Source organism: Eublepharis macularius, chromosome 3, assembly GCF_028583425.1.
Source record: "Eublepharis macularius isolate TG4126 chromosome 3, MPM_Emac_v1.0, whole genome shotgun sequence".
NCBI lineage: Eukaryota > Metazoa > Chordata > Lepidosauria > Squamata > Eublepharidae > Eublepharis > Eublepharis macularius.
Window position 1 is genome coordinate 127,325,246 of NC_072792.1, and position 26,875 is coordinate 127,352,120.

General features: G+C 42.9%; 2 protein-coding genes across 3 annotated transcripts; one reads left to right on the top strand and one right to left on the bottom strand.

Moving 5' to 3' along the window:
* Positions 1 to 409: 409 nt before the first annotated feature.
* On the top strand, positions 410 to 9,142 carry TIMMDC1 (translocase of inner mitochondrial membrane domain containing 1). Of its 2 annotated transcripts, XM_054973877.1 has the most exons (7): positions 410 to 598; positions 1,386 to 1,551; positions 2,425 to 2,513; positions 3,520 to 3,587; positions 5,605 to 5,683; positions 7,340 to 7,450; positions 8,523 to 9,142. In XM_054973877.1, exons 1-7 carry the CDS (start codon positions 465 to 467, stop codon positions 8,620 to 8,622), a joined length of 747 nt encoding a protein of 248 aa, XP_054829852.1. In that variant the 5' UTR covers positions 410 to 464; the 3' UTR covers positions 8,623 to 9,142. The 2 variants fall into 2 exon arrangements, with proteins under 2 accessions (XP_054829852.1, XP_054829853.1); XM_054973878.1 differs by lacking the exons at positions 3,520 to 3,587; positions 5,605 to 5,683.
* Positions 9,143 to 14,407: 5,265 nt separating this feature from the next.
* On the bottom strand, positions 14,408 to 26,623 carry CD80 (CD80 molecule). The gene is made up of 5 exons (XM_054974424.1): positions 26,497 to 26,623; positions 24,169 to 24,498; positions 19,787 to 20,068; positions 16,550 to 16,660; positions 14,408 to 14,529 (listed from the first exon to the last, which is right to left on the bottom strand). The coding sequence occupies exons 1-5, from the start codon at positions 26,621 to 26,623 to the stop codon at positions 14,408 to 14,410; spliced, it is 972 nt and encodes a 323-aa protein (XP_054830399.1).
* Positions 26,624 to 26,875: the final 252 nt, after the last annotated feature.

A 26,875-nucleotide genomic window follows, 5' to 3' on the forward strand; every position in this document is an offset into this window, starting at 1 on the left:
GGGTACCGAAAAGTATTCCTAGTTTTTCACAAACGCCCGCTGTCGTCTTCGATTTGGCTAAGAGGTGGGGAAAACCCTTGTCTGGCAGTTTAAAACGTTTAAATGACCGCGTATGTGAAAACATTTAAGAAATTATGGCACAGGGAGGCAGGCTGTAAATCTGCCTTTCAAGAGCACCATAAACCGCGTCACTAAGAAAAGACTCTCCTCGAGGCCTTGCGAGGTTGCTCCGGAGGCGCTTCGAAGGGTCGCGAGGCACGCCACCCCCGCGCCGCCGGCCTCGCCCTACGCCCGCCGCGCCCCGCTCAGCCCAACGAAGCGGCCAGGCTGGGCAGGGGTGCCACCGCCGCTAGGCGTCCTCCACAGCGCCAGGGCGGCGCTCTCTTCTCTCGCCCTTTTCCGGCGCGGCTCAACGTGCGGGGCGGCGGGCCTTGAGCGCCTCTCGCCGTGCTCCATCGGCTGCTATGGAGCCACCGCCAGGCCCTGCCGCCTCTTCGGCGGTCTTTGGGGGGCAGCCGGGCTCCAAGCCCTGGTTCGCGGGCAGGCCTCAGCCGCCGGAGTCCGGCTGGGAGCGAATTTTGGAGCTCTTCCGCAAAGAGTGAGCGAAGGCGCGCCAGGGGAGCCCCGTTAGGTCGAGGGAGAAGGGAGGGCCTGCAGGCGGGCGCCTCCGCAGCTCGTCGGCAGTCGTGGTCCAGTGCTGAAGCCCCTCCTCTTTCCGCCAGGCTCCACCCCCAAATCTCTAGGAATTGCTCAGCCTGGAGTTGGCAACCCTGTCCTCGACCCGTTTAGGGGCGCTGCGTTTTTGGTGGCTGCTGCTTCGTTGATTTCAGGGCTGCTGAAAAGCTGGGGCCGGGCCCGAACTCGCCGGCACTGAGGTCACGCACTCCCAACCCCTCGGTGTCCTCTTTAAGAGCACCCAAATAGGCGTCTGCCCCACCTGTAGCGAACGACCAGTCGGCAACCGAAAGAGAGAAATTTAATTTTTAAAAATGTGTGCATGGGGTTCTGGATCCAGTGCATCTCTGACGGTCTGAAATTAGGCAATCCTGCTTGTAGAGGATGTTACAGTTCCTGGAAATCAATATAGCTTCTCTTACTCTGAAATGACACTTTTAGTTAGAAGTTGAGGATGGTTGCTAAGAGCTTTTTAAAAAGCTGCTGACAATTAGTAGTAATTGTATGTTGGTGCTAGAGATATATGCTATTTATGGGAAATTTGCTAGACAGTATCAGCTATTTAAGCATCAATGGGGTCTTATCACACTTCATTTCATCCAGATGCTCAGCAATAGATGCAGTCACACTGAAGTTGCGAGTCTAAGAATATCTTTTATGTTGGACAGCTCCTAAAGATTTAATTTTCATGAAGTTTTTCTTGTTTGCAGTGAACTAAATCGATATCCGGAAGAAACCGTCAGTATCTGTAAAGCAACATTTACGGCAGGTGTTGTTGGCTTTGTATATGGAGGCATTCCTGGCTTTGTATATGCCAAAGAACGATACATTGAGCAGAGTGGTGCAGAGATGTACCACAGTCGCCTGGATGCTGCGGTATGCATAATATCAGAACCTTTAAAGTGCTTGATTCTATAGCTCTTTGAATCTTTTCAGATCCTGTTTGCTTGATTACTTGCTTCTGAAAGAGCATCATAGATTGAGTACCCAGAACAGAACCACCATAAACCATACTTTTTTGCTGCAGGCATTTTACATATTCAGCTATGAGCCAGCAAGTGTTGAGCAGTCAAGTAATACCATAAGTTCTGTGTGCGCATGTTTGAAAAAAAGTTTAGTTTTGGCAAAATCAAAGCCATTTGAATTGTTTCCTGGGAATGGGTAAAATCTATGTTTCTTTGTTTGTTCAAAAGACATAGATGTGGTCTGGGGCAGTGCTTACACAAAGCAAGCAGATTTGTGACAGGATGAGTACAAACTTGTATAATGGATGTACAGCTTGACATATGGCGGCTTCCTTTCACTCCTAGGTAAAACTGTAAGACCTGATGATAACTCTGCTTGAGATACAATCACAAGCAGTGGAAAAGTAGACAGAAAGCCAATTGGGCAGTAGAAGAGAGCAGATATTTTATTTCAACAATAATCCCTATGAGTTTCATATTAGACCCCTGATGAAGCTAATGTGAAATGTATAATCTGTTAAATAAGTATCTGCTCTCTTCTATTGCACCATTGGCTTTTTACCTATGTTTTCTTCTTGGTGTCTGGTTCAGCTCTTTTGTTTTTTCTCCGCAATCAGATGCATACTTGGGTTTCCCATTAACATCAGAAATGGTGCATATGGAATGTTGTCTTACACCTGTTTATTTTACTTATTATATTCACAATGTCATATTTGCACTGCAAATATTTGCTGTAGTCTCCGAATGTCTTCCAAAATGAAAAAAAATATTAATTTCTCCATAGCAATCTGCACACCGTGCAGCAGTACGGGGCTTCATCCGTTACGGCTGGCGTTGGAGCTGGAGGATTGCTGCCTTTGTAGCAATATTCAAGTAAGTGTGCCTACCGTTAGTTGTGGGACGCTTGTTGTGTACCTTGGCATTGATATGTTATAGGGGAGAGAATGTTGTCATTTTCACTTACTTGAATAGTTCCTTGAAGTCTAAATTAACTGCAGTCTGCCCCTTTCTCTATTTCTGGTGATGCTGTATCCTGCTCTTGACCTGCAAACAGCTCCCCCCACCCCCCTGCCATATGAGGCTTTCCGTAGCCAAATCAACCTGTTTTGTAGTTCACAAGAGCTACATTGTTAGCTAATATTTTGATGGTTGAGATTGTGGCTTTCTCTGAATGTATGTAGTTCTTCAGCAATTATATTCATTCACAGCAATCCAGCTACTTGGAACTCAGTTATAAACTAAAAATGGGCTATTAATATATTCAGGGTATTAAAACATCATCCATGTTCCTATTGCATTTGCAGAGAATTTCCCTCACTTCTGACCTAGTGTTTTTTTATCAGTTAATGCAACAACAGTTTGTATGCAAACTATTGGAGATACTTTGCATTTCTGAGATGCCAAAGTTGTTTGCCTAAGATTCACAAGTAAGCATTTATAAAATTTTGAAATCTATCAATTAGTATTAAAACCTTGATCGTTGAAATCTGTTGGCTTGATTCATTAGTCATTCTAACTCTGTGAAAAAACATAGCCATTATCAATACTTATGAAGCCAGATTCATAGGCATTCTATGTTTAATCACTTTGCAGAGATGCTGTCACTTGTGTGGCATGGATGTTCATTTTGCCACACATTCATGGAATCAGAAATTTTTCCTACATGATATATGTGAGCTGTATTGTGTATGGAACGATTCACGTTAAATGTTGTTTTTACTAGCCAAATGGTCTTGCTCTCTCTTGCTGCTTGAAAAATGATATTGTGCAAAATTTAGGAGTTGGGACTTGCAGGCTACCAATTGGGACCTTCAGGAATTGGTGCTGTTCCCTCTAGTTGCCCGTTACCTGCTAACCCTTGTTTTTGCTCCTTTTGCAGCACTGTGAGCACTAGTTTGTCTGCATATCGTGATAAAAACTCACTCAGTAATTTTGTGGCTGCAGGAGGTGAGATTGGTTTATTTTGAATGATTATTATTTCCAATTTGAGGTCATCTGAGTGTGGGCACTCCCTGGTTTTGCATCTTGTTTGTCCAGGTTTCAGCCTTTCACCCTGATTCAATAACATTTGAAATGAGAAATAATATTGTTTTTAAACTGAGGAGATGGTTATATCTATCTTAAGTGCATTTACTTGAAAGGTCTGTTGAGTTTAGAAAAAGTTCCCTTCCAATTGTGTGCTTGTGTTTATAGTATTAATATTGTACAGTTTGTAGTTGAAACATCCCTGCCTGAAACCTTGGAAAGCTGCTGCCAGTTAGAATAGAGAGCACTGACCTTGATAGGACATGGGTCTGTCCTGGCATGAGCTTCATGTGTTAAATGTGAACAGAGCATTGGGTTCTAGCAAAGAATATCTGAAATGAAATCTTTTAGCCAGATACATTTTTAAAAAATAGTTAAGTCTCTGTTCTAAATCTTCTCTTGTTGTATATTGGCTGTTGTTAAATAGCTGTGTATCTCCACCATAGAAATAGCTCAGCTGAACTCCTGCTTCAACAGAGGCTAAGCTAGAATGTTTAAAGTGGTGTGAGAATTTTTAACAATGCAATCCTAAACAGTTATTTCAATGGTCTTAGAAGGCTGTAAGCCTGATTGCACCGTCAAAGCTGATTTGTCAAAGGACACAGTTCACCAAGTGCTTGCCTGAAATGTTTGGTTGCAGTGGGGATTGCACAGAAGTCCTACACATCTTCCACTGAAATGAATGAATGTTGCTCTAAAAGCCCAAGTAATCTTTTAGAGGGAGAGAGAGCCACTGGAGTTTTTACAGATTCTCTTGGATGTTGTGTTCTCAGTTGTGTGCATCCATCAATGTCTTTGTTTTAAAAGTTAACATGACATAACGAAAATTCTTAGGACATAATCTAGATATTTGCCTGCATATATTTAGGAAAATAACCTCATGGCAGGTAGAATTCCCCTTGTAAAAAGAGCTTTCATAGCCCAACATATTTCCCTTTAGTTATGAATACATGCCTTGTGCTGAAACAAAGTCAGTAGTGTCTATTCAGGCTGGCAACCATTCTTGTGTCTCACGCAGAGATCTTTCACATCCCCTGCTACCTTATCCTTTTATAGCTGGGGGATTGAACCTGGTACTTTCTGCGTGCCAAGCAGATATTTTACCACTGAACCATAGCCCTTCCTCAAATGTGATGTTTTTTGAATTACTCCTATACATTACTGAAGCTAGCTGTAGTTTATGGTGAGTTGACTTTTCTAGTTTTTGCCTGTTTTTAGTTCTAAAAATGAGAGTCTGATAATTACCTGTACTTTGTATGTATGAATAGCAGCTGCTCTTTCAGTGTAAACATGCAGGAAATGCAACCTCAACTTTACACAAAACAAAAACCACCCAGCGTTCTTACTTGAATGTGCTATAGGGGACCACTTTTAGAGGTGTAGCCATGTTAAGTCTTCTGCAGCTAAAATAGTAAAGTGTGGCACTTTAAAGACTAGCACATTTATTGTGGTATACATTTTTGTGAAGCAGAACCCATTTTTTCAGATGCATGAAGTGGCAAGGTGAAGGCTTGTCTCACAGTAAATTAATTGTTCTTTAAAAGTGTCAGCAGAGTGTTAGTTATTTTGACCTGTAGGAGATACTTGCTCATATCCAACTACGGTTCATCACAGTCAGACACATAAATCAGCAAGGCTATTGCTTGTAGTGCCCAGTTCTGTTAATAGGCAAAACATATGCCTATTCAGTGGGTGGCACTTCTGACCCGTGAGAACATAGTGTTACACTGGTGTTTCTCACAGCAAATATGAGCATGTTCCTGTGCGTGTGATGCCAAAACTTTGGATATTTTCAGCAGGAAACAACAAAGCAACACTTGTATTTCTCGCAGGAATATATGGGACTACCAAAATCAGATGGGAATGATAAGAGCAGTTGTCACGATGCATTGTGGTTGAGACTTCTTGCAAATCTCCTTTCGTGACCTTTTATTTTCAGCTTTTACAGGAGGCCTGTTCAGATTTCACTTGGGCTTGGGAGGTTTTGCTGCAGGCAGTATTTTTGGAGCATTGTTGGGGTAGGTTGACTCATATGTTTGCACATATGCATACACTCATGCACATCAATGCAGTCAAGGTCAAAATTACCGGTTTGTACTAGGCATGTTAGCATCCATGTTATTCCAAATAAGTTTTCTTGCTTGGAGAGTATAGCTGTTGCCCCTACTCCAGTCTTCTATACAGATTTTGTTCTCTTTATTATTCGTCTTCTTTGGATCCTAATGTTTAAAGAAGCAGAGAGGCTGCATTGTTTTAAAACTGATACTTTCTATGATGGAGCTGTTGTTAGTCAAGAAAGTGCACTGTTCTTTTTTACCTTATGTATTATGGATTGGATTCAGACTAATTTTTCTGGGAATGGAAGGCACATCTGACACTGGAATGGGAATGTTCTGCTTCTCTCCTGCATCAGCCCACTGAGCTCCCCTAAAATACTACTCCTGGGGGATAGGAGGCTGTTTTGGGGAGCTCAGTGGGCTACAAGAGGACAGGGAGGCATAAAAGTTCTGGTCTGCTGAAAGAATGCCTTTCATTATTGAAAACTAAACGTTGGATCCAGCCCTGTAGTAAAAAGGTAGAATTAAAATTTTTCAAAATAATTGCTTTTTTTCTCAATCAGGTGTCCAGTCAGCTCTAAATTAAATGTTTAATAGTGGTGGTGATGTCTGAATTTAAGGCATCAGTTTTAGGGGAAAATGATAAAATGTCCACTTGAAGAAGCCTGTACGCTAAGGTGTGGATAGGAAACTAAAAACCCGACTTTATCCTTTTTCAGATCTGGAACCATTTCTCTATGTGATTGACATTTATTTATCTATTCATTCAATTATTTTTAACCTAACAACAACAACAGCACTTATATACCGCTCTTCTGGACAGATTAGAGCCTCACCCAGAGCAGTGAACAAGTTAGTGTTGTTATTATCCCCACAATACAGCTGGGGAGCTGGGGCTGAGAGGAGTGGCTTACCCAAGGTCACCTACTGAACTCGTGGCAGTAGTGGGATTTGAACAAGTAGAGTGCTGATTTGCAGCCATACCACTTAACCACTATGCTACTGCATAATGTATTTTTAGCCAGGACTGGCTCACAAAAAAGTTTAAAAGCATCGAAATACATATTAAATACTTTTCAGTAACTGAAATACAGCCAATCAGAGAATCAGTCAACAAAATCATATTTCACTTCAAAAACTACCTTAATCTAAAAACCCTCATACCATATTTTATTTGGCACTTTAAATGTCAAAATGGGTGGAGCAAAATGGGTTTCAGGGGGAAGGAAATTCCATGGTCTTGGTTCAGAGCCTCCTCTGTTATGTCACCCTTCATCGTATTTACATGGTTGAGAGAACACAGTGGGATCTCTCCAGATTACACAAGTGTTCAGATTTTAATGTGATGAATTATATGTGCCTAATGTTTTATTCAAAAAAGTATATATAGGAGTGTGGATACCTTATACAAGTTATAGTTGACTGGATGTCTACAGAATTGAGCTCCATTTTATAATTGTTTTTAAAAAGAAAATGGGCTTGTTCAGTGAAGAGACAAAAGCACTAGCAGAGTGGTACGTGGGTGATCATGTGTTTGGGTCTCTTAGAGTTCTTAATTGCTTTGGCTGTTAGTGGTCTCCACATGGTTATTCCTGCTTCCTGTAACATCTCCAACAGAGTCCCTGCAGGAGGATTGATGATGGCAATGCAAAATCTTTCTGGTGAAACCTTGCATGAGGGAAGAAAACAGGAGCGAAGGGAGCGATATGAACAGCAGCTGATAGAGTGGTAAGGAACCCATGCTATTCTGTTTCAACTGGTAGCTCTGGCACTGAGACAGGATGAACCTCATCCAATGATTGCAAGTCTTAATTTACTGAGAAGAGTTTCTAACAGATGAAAATACAGAGCTGGGTCTCAATCTGTCTCCAGAAATTCCATTCCCAATACCTGGGCCAGGTATGTTTACCAGATAGTGTTTCTAGCTGTATTTCCTCATTGGTGATATAACTGAGTGTTCTAGCTGTCTTGCCTGTTTTCTTCACACTGGCCCTAAATCATCTTCAAGATGAGATTAAAATATACCTGCCAGTAGTGAAGATCTAGTAAGTGATCCAATTGGCTGTAGTCAAGGAATGCATTAATGTTAAGGGAACTCGGATAGCCAAATGCATTTATGTATATTTGTGTTAAAGCTGGTTAACACTAGTGGGATAATTGCTCTTTATGGTGAGAAGCACCAGTTGTTTTTATTCAAACCAAGAAATACATAACAATATTAATGAACACTTGATTCAGCAGTTTTGCATTATGTCTGGTCCCTAAAATCTCATGCTTATCCTTAGTGTCTGATCAATATTCTGGGATATTAAAACATTCACCCATTGGCTTTTTGTCTATTGTCCTTTCAAAGGTGATGTTTTATCCATTTCATTCTTCTGTGCAGCAAATGTTTGTTCTTTGCTAACTAAACAACAGTATTGTGGGCTGATTGAGGACGTATATCATGTTTGAGAATATGCAAGAGTCTAAGCACTATGTGATATTGCTGGTGCCTTCCAGCCCTATTGTTTAACAAGAAGAGATGAAAAGACATAGATGGTTATTTAAAAGGCTTGGTTCCTATGTCATTGTGTCTGGATAAATTACTACGGATGACCAGTAGGCATTTTTGACTGGAGGGTCTGGCTTTCTGTCAAGGTCTCTTTGAAGGAATTGTCTTTTTCTAAGATGGACTGTAGACCAGGAAATGATGGCATAGAGGGTTGGCTTTAGACACCTGTGTTAGTCGTTTTATAGTTGAAGAATGAGATGATAGCAGTGCCCCCCCCCGCCCCTAATCCTTTTTTTCTTACTTCAGGAACAACAGCCTTGGCATCACTGAGAAAATCTCGAAAGAAATAGACGATTACATTCAGGAAGGAGCTGAGAAGAGACATGATGAAAAGATACAGAAATGAATAAATCTTGTCTCAAAGTTGAATCTTGACTGAACTGCAATGGGATCTGTGGCAGAAACTGGACTCCTAACATCGGTGTCAAAGAATCTTGAGCTAAAATTCTCCCTCTGCCCTGTTTTCCTGGTCAAAGTGCATTCTTCTGGGGGGAAAGGAACTCACACATTTGCTCAGTTACACTTCAGAATGTCCAACTTGAAATGATTAGAGAGGGGAATGCTTGAAATGCCTCAGTGGACAAATGGAGTGAAAAATTCAAGTCTTACTGGGGCAAGTTGTAAGTATGATGATGGATAAATTGATGTGGTCTTCGTAATTAGCAGAAAGAGATTTGGGTTCTTTTTGAAGCATAGAGTGATTTTCAGAAAGTGTTCATTTCAAGTGGAAACACCCTCTAAAGCCAGCAATAACTTGGGAATACAGTACCCTTTATCCATCTGAATACTGTAGATCAGAAGAACATCTTGCAAAAAATTAAGGACGCTGATCAACACACAAAGTTAATAAAGTAAACTAACTTTCAGCAACGCATTACCTGGTATTTTTGATGAAAAATGGTTAAATAAATACAGGGGAAATCCTGGAAAATCCAACGCTTACAGAACAGTAATTCAAATTCTGAATTGGGCAGATCAAGAAAACTTGCATATTTCCTTTACTCTGTATAGTTTTATATCTATATTCAGATTTCATAGTATGAAATTTCTTTATATAGGCTGGACACGGAAAGCTGTGGCTATTTGGAACACTAATTACCTTAACAAGGCTGTTGAACTGTGGGGCAAGTTACAGATCCAGAGACCCAGTGAATTTTAGTGGTTAGAGTGTTGAACTAAGATCTGGGAGAACCAGGTTCGAATCCCCACTCTGCTGTGGAATCTTGCTGAGTGACCTTGAGTCACTCATACTCTCTCAGCCTAACCTACCTCACAGGGTGGTTATGAGGATGAAATGGAAAGGAGAATTATGTAAGCCATCTTGTGTCCCTGTTGGGGAGAAAGATAGCATCTAAAAGAAGGAAAATAAAAACAAATCCATTAATAGGTAGTGTATAAGGTTGGGATGGTGGTAGTCCTGCATAATAATAGTGTAGCAGGATGAAAGTTTGCAAGATGCTCCTTTTCATTGCTGTCCATCTTCCAGCTTCACTGCCAAAAAAATCTTAAAGCTTTCTTTTTCAAGGCCACATATCCTCAGGAACCCAAGTCTGTTGTAAGTATCACAACTGTTCTTATGGGGATGTTTTGTGTTCATTCTATAAATCACTACACAGCTCTGAATTTCTAAGGCACACTTTACTGGATAACGTCCTCTGTGAATGTTACTCTCTCTTTGGCCTGAGACGCCGAGATTTCTATGAGATGTGAAAGGATTTGTTTTTGTGGTACAATCTGGTAACTCTGAGAAGAACAATATTTAGCCATGTGTGTAGTTGGAAAACTAGACAATTCTACCATGTAATCTTCTCTTACCGCAAATAACCACAAGTGGCTGTTTGGGGGGGGGGGGTGTTCACCTGACTCTATCTTATCCCTATCCTAAACTGCTCATTTGACCAAGTGTAAATATTTCTGGCATAGATTGTGTGACAGCATAGAAAGGTTTGGTGGATAGTGCTCATGATCCATTCACCACAAACATTGAGAGGAATGGACGTGTGTGTGTGAGGGGAAACAAATCCACCACATGCAATTACAGGTTGTGTGAATTGGTCCTTACTAAGGACTCCTTAGAGAACTTTGGAGCTTTTCGCCATTGTTTATGCTTCCCTTGCTCACATGTGCTATCTCGGGAAAAGTAAAAAAAAAAACCATGATTAAGCTTTTCTTCTTTAATTGTATCAATCCAAAATAAAACTGTTAAATTGAAAACAATTCACTTATAACTTAGGTTCACATCTTAAGTAGGCTTGAAAAGCTTTGTGGAGACTAACTGCATACATTTCCCTGAAAAGCAAGAACAGGCATAAACATGCTTTACAAGATCAAAACTTAACCTTCATTTATAGTTATGTCTACGTAAAAATATAAAGCAACAGCAGCAGCAGCAGCAGCCGCAGCCTGAAGACATACAATTATGCAAATATTCAATGAAGAACACTGTTGTTAGTGTATGTTGTGTCTTGGCATAATTACAGTTTTTATTGAAGAGTGCTGCTTAATCAATATACATACCATGAAATTGGGAAACGCGAGCCTGAATGCAGAGAATGGATGTTCTTTCTCCCTTCTCAGTACTCTTTCTCTGAGTTGGACATCCTTGGAAACAGCTTGCAGTGCTTGTTTTGGATTGGGTGATGGAAAGACTGTTTGGAGAGGGAACTGGCAAAACAACTCCCGTCTTGCCCTTGCAGGTGTTTGTTTGGGATAATTTCTGCCAAGGCCCCCTTCTCACTGTATCTTTTCATGCTGTACTCCCATGTTGTTCCTGGGAGTCCCCAAGAGCTCCTTCTGAGGAGACATGGGGAACTGCAGTAAGAAGAGGACTAGTAAAGATCCGTTCTGCACTCTGCTCATGATACTCTCAATTTCAGTTATTTTAGAATGTATGTTGGTCAGAAAATAAACATGCTTTTGGAAACTTGTAAGAAAATTTTGTGCTCCTTCAAATCTAACCAGAACTGATCAGAAACGGTTCCCAAGAGGTTAGAGGGGGAAGGGTATTTTATCTTGGGAAACATCCCTACAAGAAAATTGCAACCCATGTCAAGGATCGCCATCTCAGAGGTAAGTTTTGAAGAGGGAGTAGAATTTTCACATAGTCACTTTCCAAGAGGACTTCAGCTGTGAAATCCAAGGTGGTAATGCTGCATGGCAGGGAAATTCTGTTCCTCAGTAAGTGACACAGCCCTTTGTCAAATCAAATAGTATGGCTTAAATCTTTATACAAGATTGCTTGCTCAGCCTCTGACTATACTCTTACGTTCAATAAATGAAGAGAATATGAATGTAAGTCAACAATTCCTAGAAATATGGCTTCAGTTTTGAGTCTCTCCCAAATCTAGGATGCTTGGTCATGTAAACAGTGTCTGGTATGAAGGTGTGGATAAAGAAATTGTTTGCTAGAGAAATACATTGATTTGTCAGTTGTCTCAGGACAAATGTGGGTGGGTTGGTTAAATTTAGTGGCATTCCTTGGCTTGTGCAGAGAAGCATTAGTATTTCAGGTATTGTTTTGTTGTTTGTCTACAGAGAACAATTTATATATAAAAGGTTTAATAGAGTATAGAATAACAAATACCCATGGCGGCAGCCACTAAACCTTCCACTCCAAACTACACGTGGTAGTAGATTGTGAGGCAACTTGTGGTGTAAAATTCATTGGTGTGAACATTTGGTGATGTGCTACATTACATGTGAGAATCACTGGGTGACCAGACTGTTGTAAAGCTCCATGTTTGTTTTGAGCTTTTCCTCTCTATTTTGCTACCACATTTAACTCCTTCCAGTTCCACCTCCTCGGTCTTCAGGTTTTGCTTTTCCTCCTGTTGTGTATCACACTAGTATCATGTTTAATCCAGAGAGCACAATTCAGCACAGTTAGGTGTGCTTAAAACTACAGCAATCCTAACACCCCCCTCCCCACACTATCAAAAAAATATAACCATGTAGAAGCAGTATCTCCTAACTACTGTGACTTGTAAATTACATCTCTATACTGATCCCTTTTGAAGGGACCAGCTGAAATATTACAAAAGCAATAGAATTTTTCTTTTATTAGTTCAGAACCAGCAAAAGTTTCCTATGACTGAAGGAGCCAGATGGTTCAGCTCCAGCAGATTTCAGGACACTGTTCCTGGATGTTCCCTTTCCCCCAGGAACAACATTTTAGGGGAGGCAGGGACATCCTGCTCCACTGACAAATTCTCACACTGAATTTTATGCACAGGCTCCAACCCCTCAGTTCTACCTAAAGACAGACATAAGAATAAATCATAGGCAAGTTGCATTACAGGAACTGCCTAGGAGTTTAAAAAAGAATGACTTTCCCCTACATAGCAGGCAATAATATTTTCCTAACCAACTTCAGAGCTGTACTGGTATATTCCATTTTGCTGTTGATGGCATGGAATGGCTATGAATATGAGAATAACTCTTCACTCAACACATCCTCTTACTGAGGGACTTTACCATGAGACTAAGGGCTAGTTCAGAAAAGATCAAGATGGCTTCGGGCTAATGGCACATTCCCCTGGAGTGTGCTGATACACTGCAGAGTCAAGGATGCAGTATTCAGTGCTGGCATCCTCAGCACTGTTTCTTCACATTCTACACAAAGAGAAATTTTATAAAGATGTGCCTTGTGGTTTACAACCACTACTGAATTGCCACTGTAAGGCATCTTCTCCCCCACCCCAAGTCCTTCTAAATCTAGTTGAACACCTTTCCTTCAGGTTCCATCAGCAAAATCTCAAGGTACCAATGAGTCTGTAGAGCAAATGCTGGAGCCCAATCCAGAAGAGGTGATCTGAGGACAAACAAACAGTGTAAAATATACTATACAGAAAGCCACTCACAAGAAACCTACAGTCTTAATATCTTCAGCCTAGTAAGTGGCAAAGTTCCAGCATAACAGAAGGTGTGAAAAAGCAGCTCCCAGCAAGTGTGTTGCTTGAAACCACCAATTAGTGTCTGTTGATAAGGGTAGCACAGGCTGCTCTTTCATGTAATAAAGTGGTAGGAGCCATCCAAGCCACAGTATCTGCTCTAGACAGTGTTCTCTAGGGGATACTTCTGGTATACAGAACCACACAAGCAGTTTGTGGCTGTTTCACTACATTTTTAAAAAAGGGGGAGGTAGAAAAAAAATTCAGTCCCTTGAGTTTGAAGCTAAATGCACTGGAAAACTTCTGCTTGTGCAGATCAGCTTTTCCAGAAGTGTTCCTTGCCAGTCTTCCATATAAGCAGCATGCTGGAAGTAAGCAAGCCAACCTTTTGTTTGAAACTGCATGCTGGGATATGTGCTGCAAATAATTCCTGCATTGGTCATTGCCTAAATGAGCTACACAAGAAACAGCATAGGGACCATAACAAGGAGTGCATATGATTGCCTGTCATTAGAAACAAACGGGAGAGGCCTCTTTATACATTATTAAGCACACAAGTTGGGATTCGGTCTCCACTCTCTGTCATCACGTCTTGTAGGTTCTCCCCAATTCCTGCTTGTTGGCTGCCCAGTTAGGATCCGAACTGAGGGGCATGTGGAGAAGAGGCTTCAGACTGACTGCCATCTTCAAACAGTTGGAGGTGCCATTGGACATGTTGGGGAAACCCCATGTACAACCAGAGGGAACATGTAGGTTTCTCCAAATAGTGGTCTCTGGGACTGTTTCAGGTTGTGGAAATAAGGTGGTGTGGGGGACTGAAGCCCCTTCCTCACATTTGCTATGGTCTAGATTCTAATCCAGCGCCATTATGTGGGAATTCAGGAGACTGCAACTCACATGTGATTGTGTTACGTTGGACATGGAGTGAGATCCCCAGATCCAGGCTGAGTTCTCTGTAATGTGTGAAGAAGTTGCTACAGTGTGAGGGAAAGATATGTCGATGCAGATGTGCAGGTTCCTGTATTTTCAGTCCCTACTAGGTCTCTTAAGCCCAGGGGCTTACTTATGAGCAGAACAGAGCTGGGAAGAGCAGAATGCTCAGGTGTCCTGCAACCTGAGGAGGGAGGGTGCTCTCCATGTCCTTCCCAGGAGCCCCTCATACACATATGGGGCAGGTGGTGTCCCTTACTATAAAGGCATCTCACCCCACCCTACCTTCTAAGCCTTGAATGTTCAGGAAGGTCAGTCTTCTGATGTGTGACTGGAGAGCTGCAGGGGTGTCAGAGCAGCACCCGCATTGATTTCACTTATTTCCATTGACTGATGGGAGGTGGTGTGGCAACAAGACCTCTGCCTTTTGCAGCCTAGTATAAAGAGAGAGTTTTATAAGTTTGAAATACCAATCAGTTGTAGATAAATGCTTGAGTGACAGTTAGTAAATATTGTTGGGAGAATGATCAAAGAAATTAAAGGTTTGCTTGCCAATCAAATAGAACACCTGTGATATTTCAAAGCTTGTTCCAGTCTATTTATATAATTTTTGATTTGATATTGTCATGAACAGGTTTGTCCAATTTAACCTCATCAGCTTCCATCATTCCTAAGGTACAAACGCTCATTTAACCAGCTCCTTTGCCATAATGTTCAGTTTCCTTTTATTCTCCTTACTGACACAGGCAACAGGTAGTCTATCATGCTGTTTTCCCCTGTCCAGTCCTCAGCAAGAATATATTGTGAACTCTGCTTATGTTCCACCCTTGGAAATTCTACCCAACCTCACCCTCCCACACATACTTGAAATGTTAATACTGTTACTCAACATAACTTCCCTTATTCTACACTTGACGTCATTTATGTTTATTGGTGGCTGGGGGGGGGGGGTAGGGGTGAGAATCAGGTAAAAGTTAATTAGAGATCTATGTAGCAAGTATTTGAAAGTGCTGCACCTGTTAAATTTCTGCCTGGACACAATTTCATGAGCCCAGTGTTGGCCAGAAAAACCAAGGTACTGCATGGAGCCTAATTTCTAAGCAAGCATAATATGCAAGGCCATACAAGTAGTCCACCACTTATGAGGTGCAGCAATTAAGCATGGCTTAATTTATCATTTCCATTTGTAATTCGCAACTTCATTCCTGTTCTTGTAAATTAGATTAATATGTAAAGGATGATAATTCTGGGGGGGTGGGGTGGCTTGGGGTAGACAGTGTTAATTGCTTGCAGCAAAAATAAACATGAATCTTAAATTTTATGCCGGCACAAGCTTTTGTGGGCTAGAGCCCACTTCTTCAGATGCAATGAATGAATATACTTCAGAAAGATCTCTCCAGTGCTATGTTGATAATTCATTTCCTTCCATAAACAGGACTTCATTGCCAGGAACACTTTCCCTTACAATGCTGGTGCTTGGCTCGGGAGCACATAAAATAGTAACGAGATGGTCTTTGAGCAACAGCAAAAGTACATTTTCCTTGTCACTAAGGGAAGTGCATGTTCTGCAAGGAGACACAAATTTAAAAACCCCAGAAGGGGGAAAACCACTGGAGAGAGATACAGGTTGGTGTGGGGAACCTTTCCCATGGTGGTTTTCTTGTTTACTAAGTGCAGTTAGATTACCAGAGCACATCTTTACATGTTAACAAATAATTCAGCACTGAGGTAAACGTATCGTACTCACACACATCTGTGATTCAAGTAAAGGCTTTGAGGTGGACTGACCCTTGTCACTCATTTTGGAAATTGACCTCCCGCCCAGGAAGGTGGGTCAGTAATTGTAGAACATTTTCAAGGGGCAAGAGAAGAGATGTTTTGAATGAATACAATTCAGTATTCATTCAGTGGCCAAGCTTGTGGGGTCAGGGGAGGCATTCAAGGAGGCAAGCAGATGAGAAGTAAGTATCTGTTTTTCTGTCAGGTGCTCAGAGGACTACATGTCCCAGGATGCACTGAGATGCTCTTCAGAAAACTGTTCAAAGGAGGCAGGGAAAGAGAGTGAGAGATTCTCCCATCCACTCATTGACTCCTTCTCTGACTGGCTCTGGCACTTCCAGCAGCAGTCTCAACCTACAATATAGTAAGCGCAAGCTGAGAGGAGGAGGAGGAGAAGGAGGAAAAGAGGGTAGAGGTGGCAGAGAAGGAGGAAGGCTCCAGGGCAAGGCAGTGTATGAACAAATGGTACCCATCTTTGTCTTTATCACTCACACGTGAAACCATTTTTATTTTATTTTTTCATTCACTGGGAAATGCATAAACATCTCTAATGGATAGGGATATAGGACATAGGAAATAGAGAACAATGCAAAGGAACAAAATGTAACACTTTTGATTCCATTCCTTTGAAGAAGATCCAACAGCTTTATAAATACTGATCAAAAAGGTACTTACATTGGATGTTTGCTAGTGCTGCCACAACTACAAGGCAGACAAGGATCACGCTTGAAGCAATCACAATCCAGTGTGGTAGAGGATTTACCACAGAACACTCCTTTGGTATTGCTGAAGGGAAAGAATAGAAATGTTACAAAATAATCCAGGCCAATAATGAAGAATGGGGCCCCACTGAAAGTGGTCCCTGAATGCTTCTTGTGCAGAAACATAATTAATGTGTACATAAAGTGGGTTGCCTTCCTTTCCCTTAAGCCTCAAACCTACCTAGGTGTTGACACATTAGCTGATCCTTAACAGTGCCAATTCCAGTTTTTGGTCAACTGGTTGCCATTGTTCCCTAGGAAAGCAGTTTCTGCTCCTCAGTATTGCTGCTCTTACCCAATTCTCTTACCATGAGAATTGGTGGATGAGTGAGCAACAGATAAGACACTAACAAGTGGGAACCCACAAAGACTTGCAGGGGGCACCTCATTTTCCTGACTATTTCCTCTTTCCCTTTCCTGAAAGCTCCTATAGCCTTGCCCCTTTTCTTGACTTCTATCCTTCCTACCCACCAATCAACCTGCCTTTATTCTCCCCATCCTTTCTTCAGTATATGCTCCTTCCCTACTCCTAGCAACTTCTGTCAGAACCTATGGCCTAGTTGTACATTGCTAGTTGCCAGGCAGGACCCAGTTTTTTTGATGGTAAACCTGTCAGGATGTGTCAGGAGGAGCACCTCATTTCCCCCTATATCCCCCTCCCCATACTATTACCACTTTCCCTCTTCCTGGTAACTCTCATATCCCTACCCTTCCCTGCATCTTTCTCTTCTCACCCACCACTCAACCTGCCCTTTATCTGCCCCACATCTTCAGTTATATTTATTATTTTTATTTACTTCATTTATACTCTGCCTTTCTCCCCAATGGGAAGCCGAAACAGCTTTCATCATTATTTTCACTTCCATATCCTCACAACAATCTTGTGAGCAGGGTTGACTGGGAATGAAAAACCCTAGAAAAGGACCCCGGACTGGACCCCACCCCAGCATGCCGTGGCCTTACGCCTCAAAGGAGGAAGGGAAACAGAGAGAGGCAGTCTGCCATCCCAAAAGTGAGAAGGAGTGAGGAAAGAATTGGCAGCCTACATAACCCAATTGATTTTCTTGCTTCATGAGGGGCTCAGATGGCTGGGTTCCCCTTAGGGTTGCCAGCCCCCCATACAGCTGACTGGCAGTGGGAAAGATGTGTTCTGCCGGGGAAGCATGCAGTCAGTATGGGCCAGCACCCTCCCGTGTATCTGGAAAATGATGTCATTTCTGGCATGACAAAGAAGCAATGAGTTGCACCCAGGCCAAGTCTCTGAAATGTGTGCAGGAGGAAAGTATTCATTGCCCCCAAACTGACCCCTCCACACACACAGTTTGCCATTAGGGGGACCTGGCAACCCTGCTCCACTTCCCTCCTCTTGGCTGGGCCATGGGCTGATTCTCTCACCTCACATAGGGCTTAGGAGGGATGGATACCGCTGCTTACTTCATCTTACGCAGAGTCAGGCAAGCCAGGCACTGCCTTCCGCACCTCAGGCAAGGTTCAGGCAGACTGGGTGACAGCCTATGTGTGGCTGGGGCAGGTCAAGAGCCTCCTGCCTCACCTTGCATAGGCCAATCCAGGCTTTACCACCTCCCTTGCCTCTCCTTGCGTGGGCCAAGCCAGATACACCACCTTCTTTGCCTTATCTCTCTTATCTTGTCAGTTCATGGCTTCACTGTCCAGATTTAATTATCCACAGATCTGGCTGTGTTAGGAATTAGATACACAAGTGAGGACCACAATACTCGTGGGGAGGAGTGGGGGAGGAATCCCATCAGCTTTCCAAGCAGTTGACCACTGTTCTCCCCTCCTCATACCCACCAAGTGTCTTGTGGGGAGGATTTCACTTAGGCTTCTTCTTCTCCTTCCCTCCCTGCCTGCCAATCACCCTCCCTGGGCCAAGCAGCAGAAGATTCCCTTCCTTCCCCACCTGCCCTCTTCCAACACAGCCACCTCAGTGGCAGTTATTGAGGAGGGGATGGAGGCAGGCAGAGGCTTCCCCTTCCTCCTTGCCCACCTGCTTGCCTCCAAGGAGGCTGGCTGGCTGCTGGTCTAATCACCCACTTGTTTGTCCTTCGTTTTGCTGCTTCATTGGGAATGGGAGTGGCAGCAACTCCTGGGCTCCCTTGCTTGTCCACCTGAAGTGGGAGGGGCCACAGTGGTGCCTACTCTTCCATGCCCACCTGTAGCACCATCCCCTCATTGATGCAGAGGAAATGTCTCCCACTCTTCTTCTCCACCCACCAGCTGGCCTCCAGAGGACAGGCAGGGTTGCCTGGTTCCTCTTTCTCTCCCAGGGTTGCTAAGTTGACACGTGTGCTTTCACAGATTGTGTACATCTTTTAAACTTTTCAGATTTTTCACCAACCTTGGTGGGGGGAAGGGCGTGGGGTCCTTTCAAGTTTGCTGAAAGAATCTCTCTTCTGTCTCCATGGTCCACAGATGGGCCACAGTTGAGAATTAGATAGACTGATTGATGAGGACGTGGTGGAGGAGCAGTTCTGCCATTCACCATTCTACCAGTGGGCGGATAAGTGAGACAGGCCTACTGCCCGACAGTGGGCCCTTCCAGGGCTCTGATGACTTTAGCTTCCTGAGGAATCCTATCCCTTAATGTCAGCCCTGCTCCTTACACTGACTATGCTACCCAATGTTTTAAAAGTTCCCTTTGTCTCTAAACATGAGTACCACTTCCTGATTTTCTAGTGATGAAAGAATGAATACCTTGTTCTGAGCCGAGGAGGACAAATACCAGCTATATCTGAGAATAAGGTAACATACAAACTAGCCTACATAATTATTTTGTTTTGTAAACCTTTCTCACTGTTTCAGTTCAATACTGACACATCTTCCTATGTTTTGCTAGTATTTTCCTGCTAATTCTAAACATAGGACTTGTAAAATGGAGAATGTTATATTGTTATCAGACCAAATATTTTGATTTGTAATGCTAAAACGGCATCAAAGTATTATTAACATGAAAAGGATACATTTTATTAATAATTTACACTGTAATAAAAAAAAGTTTGCCTCTACCTTGCAAGTAAGGATTTTCTGTTTGAAAGCTGATATAAGACATATATGCTTTCTTTAAATTCTCCTGCATCACTGCATTCTGCAAATGAATAACACCAACTATATAAAAATGAGGGAAACCTACTGAAATTGTAGCTGGTGGATGTTTGGAAACCTGGATACGAAACTGAGCATTGGAACAATATATCTCCAGTCAAGTTCTGCTGCAAATTGCTGGTAATATTGAAGAGTTCTGTTTGGTTGTCAGGTATGAAAATAGGAATCCATTCCACTGTCTCATTATTTAGAAGCCCAGACATGTTAGCTTTTGGATATCCTCCATGAGAAGAGCATCTCAGTGTCAATAATGTTGAGCCACAGGCGTTAGGTGGTATCTCAGCATGTATGACAGGCTTGCTGAAATCAGCTAAGAAAAAAAGAAAAGGAGGATCAAGATTTAGGGTTAAGCAATGCTAATCATGCACTATCTTCTGACCAAGTCCCATCAAAATTAATAGGACTCGCACAGGAACAATGTTATGCTTTTGATCAAGTTCCATCTATTTCAAAATGGCATGCACATGAGAGCTTCCCATGTACATACTGCTGTTTTACCTATTGGTGGGAAATGCTGTGAAGTTATAGCTGACTTATGGCTATCCCTTCTAGGGTTTTCAAGGCCATTTCCTGCCTCTGCACAGCAACCCTGGTCTTTTTTGGAGGTCTCCCATCCAATTATTAACCAAGGCCAACCCTGCTTAGCAGACTTGCCTGAGCTATCCAGGTCAGGGAACCAACGATTCCATAATACTTGTTTAGTATTCTAATTACATTCTGGATTAATAGCACATTTTGAGTTTGTGATCAGTTTTGAACTGGCTGAAGTATTTTTCCAATAACAAGGTTGTTCCATTTTCTGGGACCATTTTCTAGCATTAAGTCATTGCTGTTCTGTTATCAGCTGTTCCACCATTAGCTGCGTGCAGAACTACAATACAAGAGTCACACATTGGTGAATTATTGTGGTTTTGAAATAATTTACTTCCAGGATTTTCCCATCTATACAGAGTTCTCTTATGATAAGAGTTCTTTTTCAGGGAGTATAAGCCAGTATGGAGTACTAACTCCTGTTGGGCATTCAGGACTTGGGCTGAGAAAGGAGAACATCGTAAGTACTGGGCACATCTTTTTTTAAAGAGAAAAAAACACTGGTTATGATCAGGACTTTTTTTCTGGGAAAAGATGTGGTGGAACTCAGTGGGTTGCCAGCACAGGGGGCAACTCTTGGCGAGAGGTAGTGTTCCTGGTACCACATGTGCATGCGCAAAGTGTGCGCACACTCCCAGGATCGCACAATGATGTCACTTTGGGTCAGCTGGAACAAGGGGGGAGTTTTTTAAAGTTTAAAATGCCCTAGGTGAAAATGATCGCATGGCTGGTGGCCCTGCCCCCTGATTTCCAGACAGAGGGGAGTTTAGATTGCCCTCTGTGCTGCTGAGGGTGGGGCCACCAGCCATGTGACCATTTTCAAGAGGTGCCGGAACTCCGTTCCACTGCGTTCCAGCTGAAAAAAAGCCCTAGTTATGATCATCTTGCCCTTCTGTTTACTGATGCTGGAGGAGCTATACCTCCATAATTTCCACCCTAATTTTAGCTGATCAATGTTGTTATGTCATGACACGAGGATAATTACCTAATGGCGAAAATAAAAATGATACCAAATTCCAGTGGTCTAATAATTGGCAATTTTAAAAATGACCGTGGCAAGCAGTTGGGAGGTTGGCAACTGGCAACTGTTTTCCAACTCACACCATTGTTAGAACATAGTGCAAAGTGCAAAAACCATCCACACATGACAAAAATCCATATACTTATGCCATGTACAGAAGTGGCATCTTTCTACAGTTCTGGGGAACCCCCTGCAGAAAAATACAGAAAGTTAAAAAAAGACGAGGAGGGCTGAAATTCCCCTGAACTGGACAATGCCAACTGAGATTTCATGAAATCTCATGAGATCACAGTCCACCACCATAGAGCCTTGGCCTAGGAGATCCCAGAAGCAGCTGCTTGGCTTGGATGGGAACATGAAGAGGTGAGTAGATAGAGATGCCAGTCTGCAACCTGGCATCCTTGGGAGGATTGGGGGGCAGGGACAGGTGCAACAGCATCATGCCAGTGTGAGATGTCGCTTCTGGACATCTGAAAGTAGTGTCATGATGTTGGGGGCTATGCTCTAGTTTACACCATGGAGTTTTTGGCAAATCCTAGAGGAATGCCCCCAATATTATGACATCACTTCCAATTTGAACACAGCTTACACCAGTGTAATGCTGCCTCCCATTTCCCCCAGTACCCCTTGACCTCTGAGACACCAATGGCTAACAGAAAAGATTTCTGGGCAGTCTCTGCCACAGTGATAGTTGCCAATCTCCAGGTGGAGCCTGGAGATGTCCCAGAATTACAACTGATCTCTAGACAAGTGGAACTGTTTTCCCTGAAGAAAATGGCAGTTTTGGAGGGCACATATGCTAAAATTGGAACAATAAAGAGAAGATTACTTTGGAGGGTAGATTCTATGGCATCACATCCCTGCTAAGTAGCATTGCAAGCTGCTTGCTGGTGGCAGGAGATCTACCACCCACATGCATACACACACACACACACCACAGCCTCTGCCCATTGCTGTTCAGCTGAGCGGCAAGAGGAAAATAGCAAGTGAAATGGACGGTGCATGACCAGCATACCTAGTGTGATAGTGTCACTTGCAGTGCAACCCAGAAGTGACATTATCATTTTGGGTGATGCACCACCATTTGCCCAAAATTTTATGGTTAAACCATAGAGTTTGGGGGCGAATGCTAGAGTGTCAGGCCAACATGATGACATCACATCCAGATTGTGCCAAAAGTGATGTCATCATGCCAGGGATGCCAGTTGTGTGCTCACCATAAGTCCCTGTTTCCCCCACCTCCTGCTAGTTGCCAGGCCATGTTTGGCAACCCTACTGCAGTGATGAGCCCTCTCCTCCTCCTGTCTGCCCACTGCAAGCTCTGCCTCCAAATCTCAAGGAATTTCTCAACCAGGGATTGGCAACCCTAAGTACAGCAAAAGACTGAAAAGCCTAGGAAGACAGACACAGTGTGTAAAAAAATTGTAAGAGGGAAGAAAACCTGCTAAAAAAACAGAGCGGGAGAAAAACAGGTGTAGAGAAACAGCTGCAAAGAATGAGGAAATGAGGGGGCTCAAACAAAGAGGGAAAAACAGGGGGAGGGTAGAAAGGAAAGGGGAGCTGAAAAAGCGACATGGTGGGGATCAGTGTGGAGGAACATGATTTTCCTCCCCTATGATTTTCCTAGCTTGTTGTGTAATATTTTAAAGCAAAGGCCATTCCCCAAACCACACAACATATAGTGAGCAAAATCCACCACAAATCCATCGTGCATTTGCTTGCCAGGCTCTGACTCATTTCATTATGACTTAGCATAATCCTCCAGAAGTAGAAAGTGACATTTATTCACTGCCTTTCTTCCAGTATGCAACTCAAGGCTACAAATACAAGGTTGCCAAGCTTCCTATCCAGACACATGCTCAAGTTAAGCAAAGTGTGCTAGGGTTGCCAGGTCACCCATAGGGTGGGAGTGGCGGGGGGGGGGAGATCCCTTACCTTCTGTAGTGGCATCGTCACACATGGACGGCTCCAGTATTTGGGCAAAACTCTATGGTTTTTGCCCACATACTGGGGCTTCACCCTGCAACGTAATGTCAATTCCAGTCATATTGGAAAAGCTGACAGGGATGGATTAAGTAAACTGTTTTCCCCCCACTAGCCAACTGAATGGTGGTGAGGACATGGGCGGGGGGGGGGGGTATGGCAAGCCTATAATGTGTCCTTACCAACCATATTCTGGGTTTCCATTCTCATTTTTAAAGTTCTAGGGTGACATTAGAGCCCTAATGAGCTCCTTCCCTTCCCAAACTTTGTTATCCACAGGTATGGCTCCCAAATCTGCAGCAACTGTCCAAGGTGGACAACCCTAACTAAACCCATCCCTGTCAACTTGATCAAGTGGAGTGCAAGTGAATGGCGAGTGAACAGGGAGGAATACACGTGAGTCTGTTCACTTGCCAGGCAAGTGTAATTCGTCACTTGTAGCTTGGCTCTCAGATGGCTTTTATTTCAATCTCTTCACTCCTAAAGGAAAAGGGGGAGTGGAATAATAGTTATGGAGACCAGAAAGTGAGATTAAGTATGTCCAAAGATTATTAACAGAGTAGAAAGTGAAACATAATACTCTGTCATGTTCTAGCCACAGCAAAGTCAGCTCTTATTTCAAGAACTGGGCCTATATACTCTTTTTTTAAAAAAAAAATAATTTTGTAAGTTGCATATATCTTAGGTAGACAGTTGACTCTCAAATCTATATAGCTATAGCAATCATTGTAAGTACTACTGTGGCTAAAACAAATTATGACGATTGGGCAATTAAATACTTTTATAGTGATATTGTGCTACTAGACATCACTTACCCACCACAGATAAGTTTAAAGCACTGAAGTCTGTGGAATTGCTCAGTATGATGCACTTGTATTTGCCTTCATCTGACACTTTTACTGGAGAGATCCAAAGCGTAAAATTCTGCTGGTCCATTTTGGTTCTGTTCTGGTAATCTGGGTGTTTTGTATCTTCTTTGCCTTGCCAGTAAGATAGTGCTACATGATCACGTTTATCGTAACCAATAACTTTTTGCCAGTAGACATTGTAATATTTCAGGGGGTTGTCTAAATGTATATTATGCTTGCAAGGGAGTGCGGCTACCTCCCCTACTTTAGCTTTCACTGTTGTCATCTGGACAGCACCTGAGGACAAAATAAAGAGAACAATATCATATAATGTCTAAATAACAGCTATCTGTTCTTAAAGACTTCCTTCCCATCTTTGTATTGAAATAATATATTAGGGGGGGGGGAGATTCGGATACATTAATTTTGGTCATCACTATGTAAAGTAAAACAAGTTTGTCTGAAAGAGTCAACCTATAATGAAGTTTACAGCAGTGCTACATTATGGGGATTCAGTTCCATAATAAAGAATTGGATTGTTCTTTTGAATGTTAAATGAATATCTCAAATATCAAGGCAGGATAAGTCTGGGTATGTCCTAGTCCACCTTTGCCTTACAATCTTGCTCCTTGCAGAACTACATGTATATTCAAATTTACAGGAACATACACACAGAGAAACATAATTTCTATAATTTAACAAGTAACATTATTTTCTGTGACACCGTTCCAAACTGCAGCTGCTCTGCTAGCTGAAGAAACGTTCACAGCTGGGCATCTAGGGCAGCTGTCCCAGTCTGGCTGTGGAGCTCTGACTGCCATACAGCCAGCTGCTTCAGCTGCTTCCTAAAGCCACCACTGCCACAAGTTGCAGCAGTGGCAGCCTTGAAGCTGGCAGTCAGGGGGCCTTCTCCCACCCTACAGCTGAGCTGCCCTGAAGCCCCCGCTACCATGCAGCAGCTTCACTCAGGGCAGCGATCAGCTTCCGTCAGCTCCCTCCAACTGCTCCACAGCTGAGCTGCCCTGAAGTTTCCCCTGCTGCACTGTGGCTTCATTCAACCAGGACAATCAGCTGTAGGGAGGGTTGCCAGCCTCCAGGTAGTGGCTGGAGAGGAGATCTCCCAGAATTACAGATGATCTCTAGGCAACAAAATCTGTTTCCCTGAAGAAAATGGTTACTTTGGACTGTGGGCTGTATGGCATTATACCCTGCTGAGGTCCCTCCCCTCTCCAAACCCTGCCCTCCCCCCCAACTCCACCCCCCAAATCTCCATGAATTTCCCAACCTAGACTTGGCAATCCTAGCTGTAGGACAGTGTCCTCCCACAGCCACACTACAGATGAGCTACCTGAATCCCATGAGTGCTTGGGAACATTAGTTTCCCAATGTCCCATTTGCCTGCAAGTTGGATTAATGAACTCTGACCTGACCAGTAGAAGCGGGGATATGTGCATGTGTTTATGTTGCCCTGTATGCCATGATTCTGGGGCCCCATCCCTGACTTTGCCTAGGGGCCAGTATCACTAAGAGCTAAACCACACGAGATGAATTACATGAGGACGCTCAAGTGAAGGGAGGCACATGTTTGCCAGGAAGCGTAGTTTGAATTTCACCTCTCTACAGAGCTGACTAGATTGCTTTTCAGAGGGTTTGTTAATTTCCTTTTTGCCTCCCTGAAGGCTCTGTCAATTATTAACAAACTCTCTGAGGAAGATCTTTGCTGGCTCTGTAGAGAGATGAAATTCAAACTACATTTCCCGGTTAACACTGTGTCTCCCTTCACTTGAGTGTCCTCACGTCATTTGTCTCTAAGACCATCCATGTGCAATCTGGAGCTTTTGTTGAATTTTTGGAGCTTTTGAGTCTTTGTGCACACTGATAACAATCTCAGTGTGCACACTGGCAATCTGACACACTTTGGAGAAGGCATAAGTGTGACACAAATCTGGTTGGCCCAATCTCTCCATTTAGCTTGGAATCCACCAACACCTCTGAAAATTCCACAGAAATCTACCCACAAAATTTTAGAGGGCCTTTTTATTCCATGGAATCGTTTCACCAATCCCTAATAGAGGAAATCAACTGAGCAAGATCGTGGGTGTTGTTATGTCAGCAAGATGTCCCATTTGATTTGCCAAAGGTTTAGTGGTTTACATCCTAATCTCTGCACTGGCCAGAAAGAGGAACAAAAACCTACTCAAGGCGTGCACACAAACTCATGGGAAATTCTAGTTAGTGTCATACCTATCTTTGCAAGGCAGATTAGCCATGAAACTGCAACCTGAATATGCTTACAGCATGAAACAGCCATGGTCAAAGGGGAATTATGCTGCCCACAGAAATCTGCAAGTTCACTTAATTCACTTTGAAGGTGGGCTGCAAAACAAAAATGGAAACTCAGCTTGGTCTGGACTGTATGCATCGTAACTCAGATGTGTGAGAGAGACATCTGTCATTGCAACCAGTAATGCTGACAAACTTGGAGCAGTGGAGCGCAAAAGGTGAACTTCCTGTGTTTGAAAAGCTTCCATTAAGTTAAGCAAATCTCTGAGCTCAGCTCAAAATAGTTCAGAAAATGCCTGCTATGGATGATGGAAATTGGGGTTTCAGTAGACTTCCAAAGTGGACCTGGATGATGAAAAAAAACACAGATCCCATCATCCACAGCAGGACG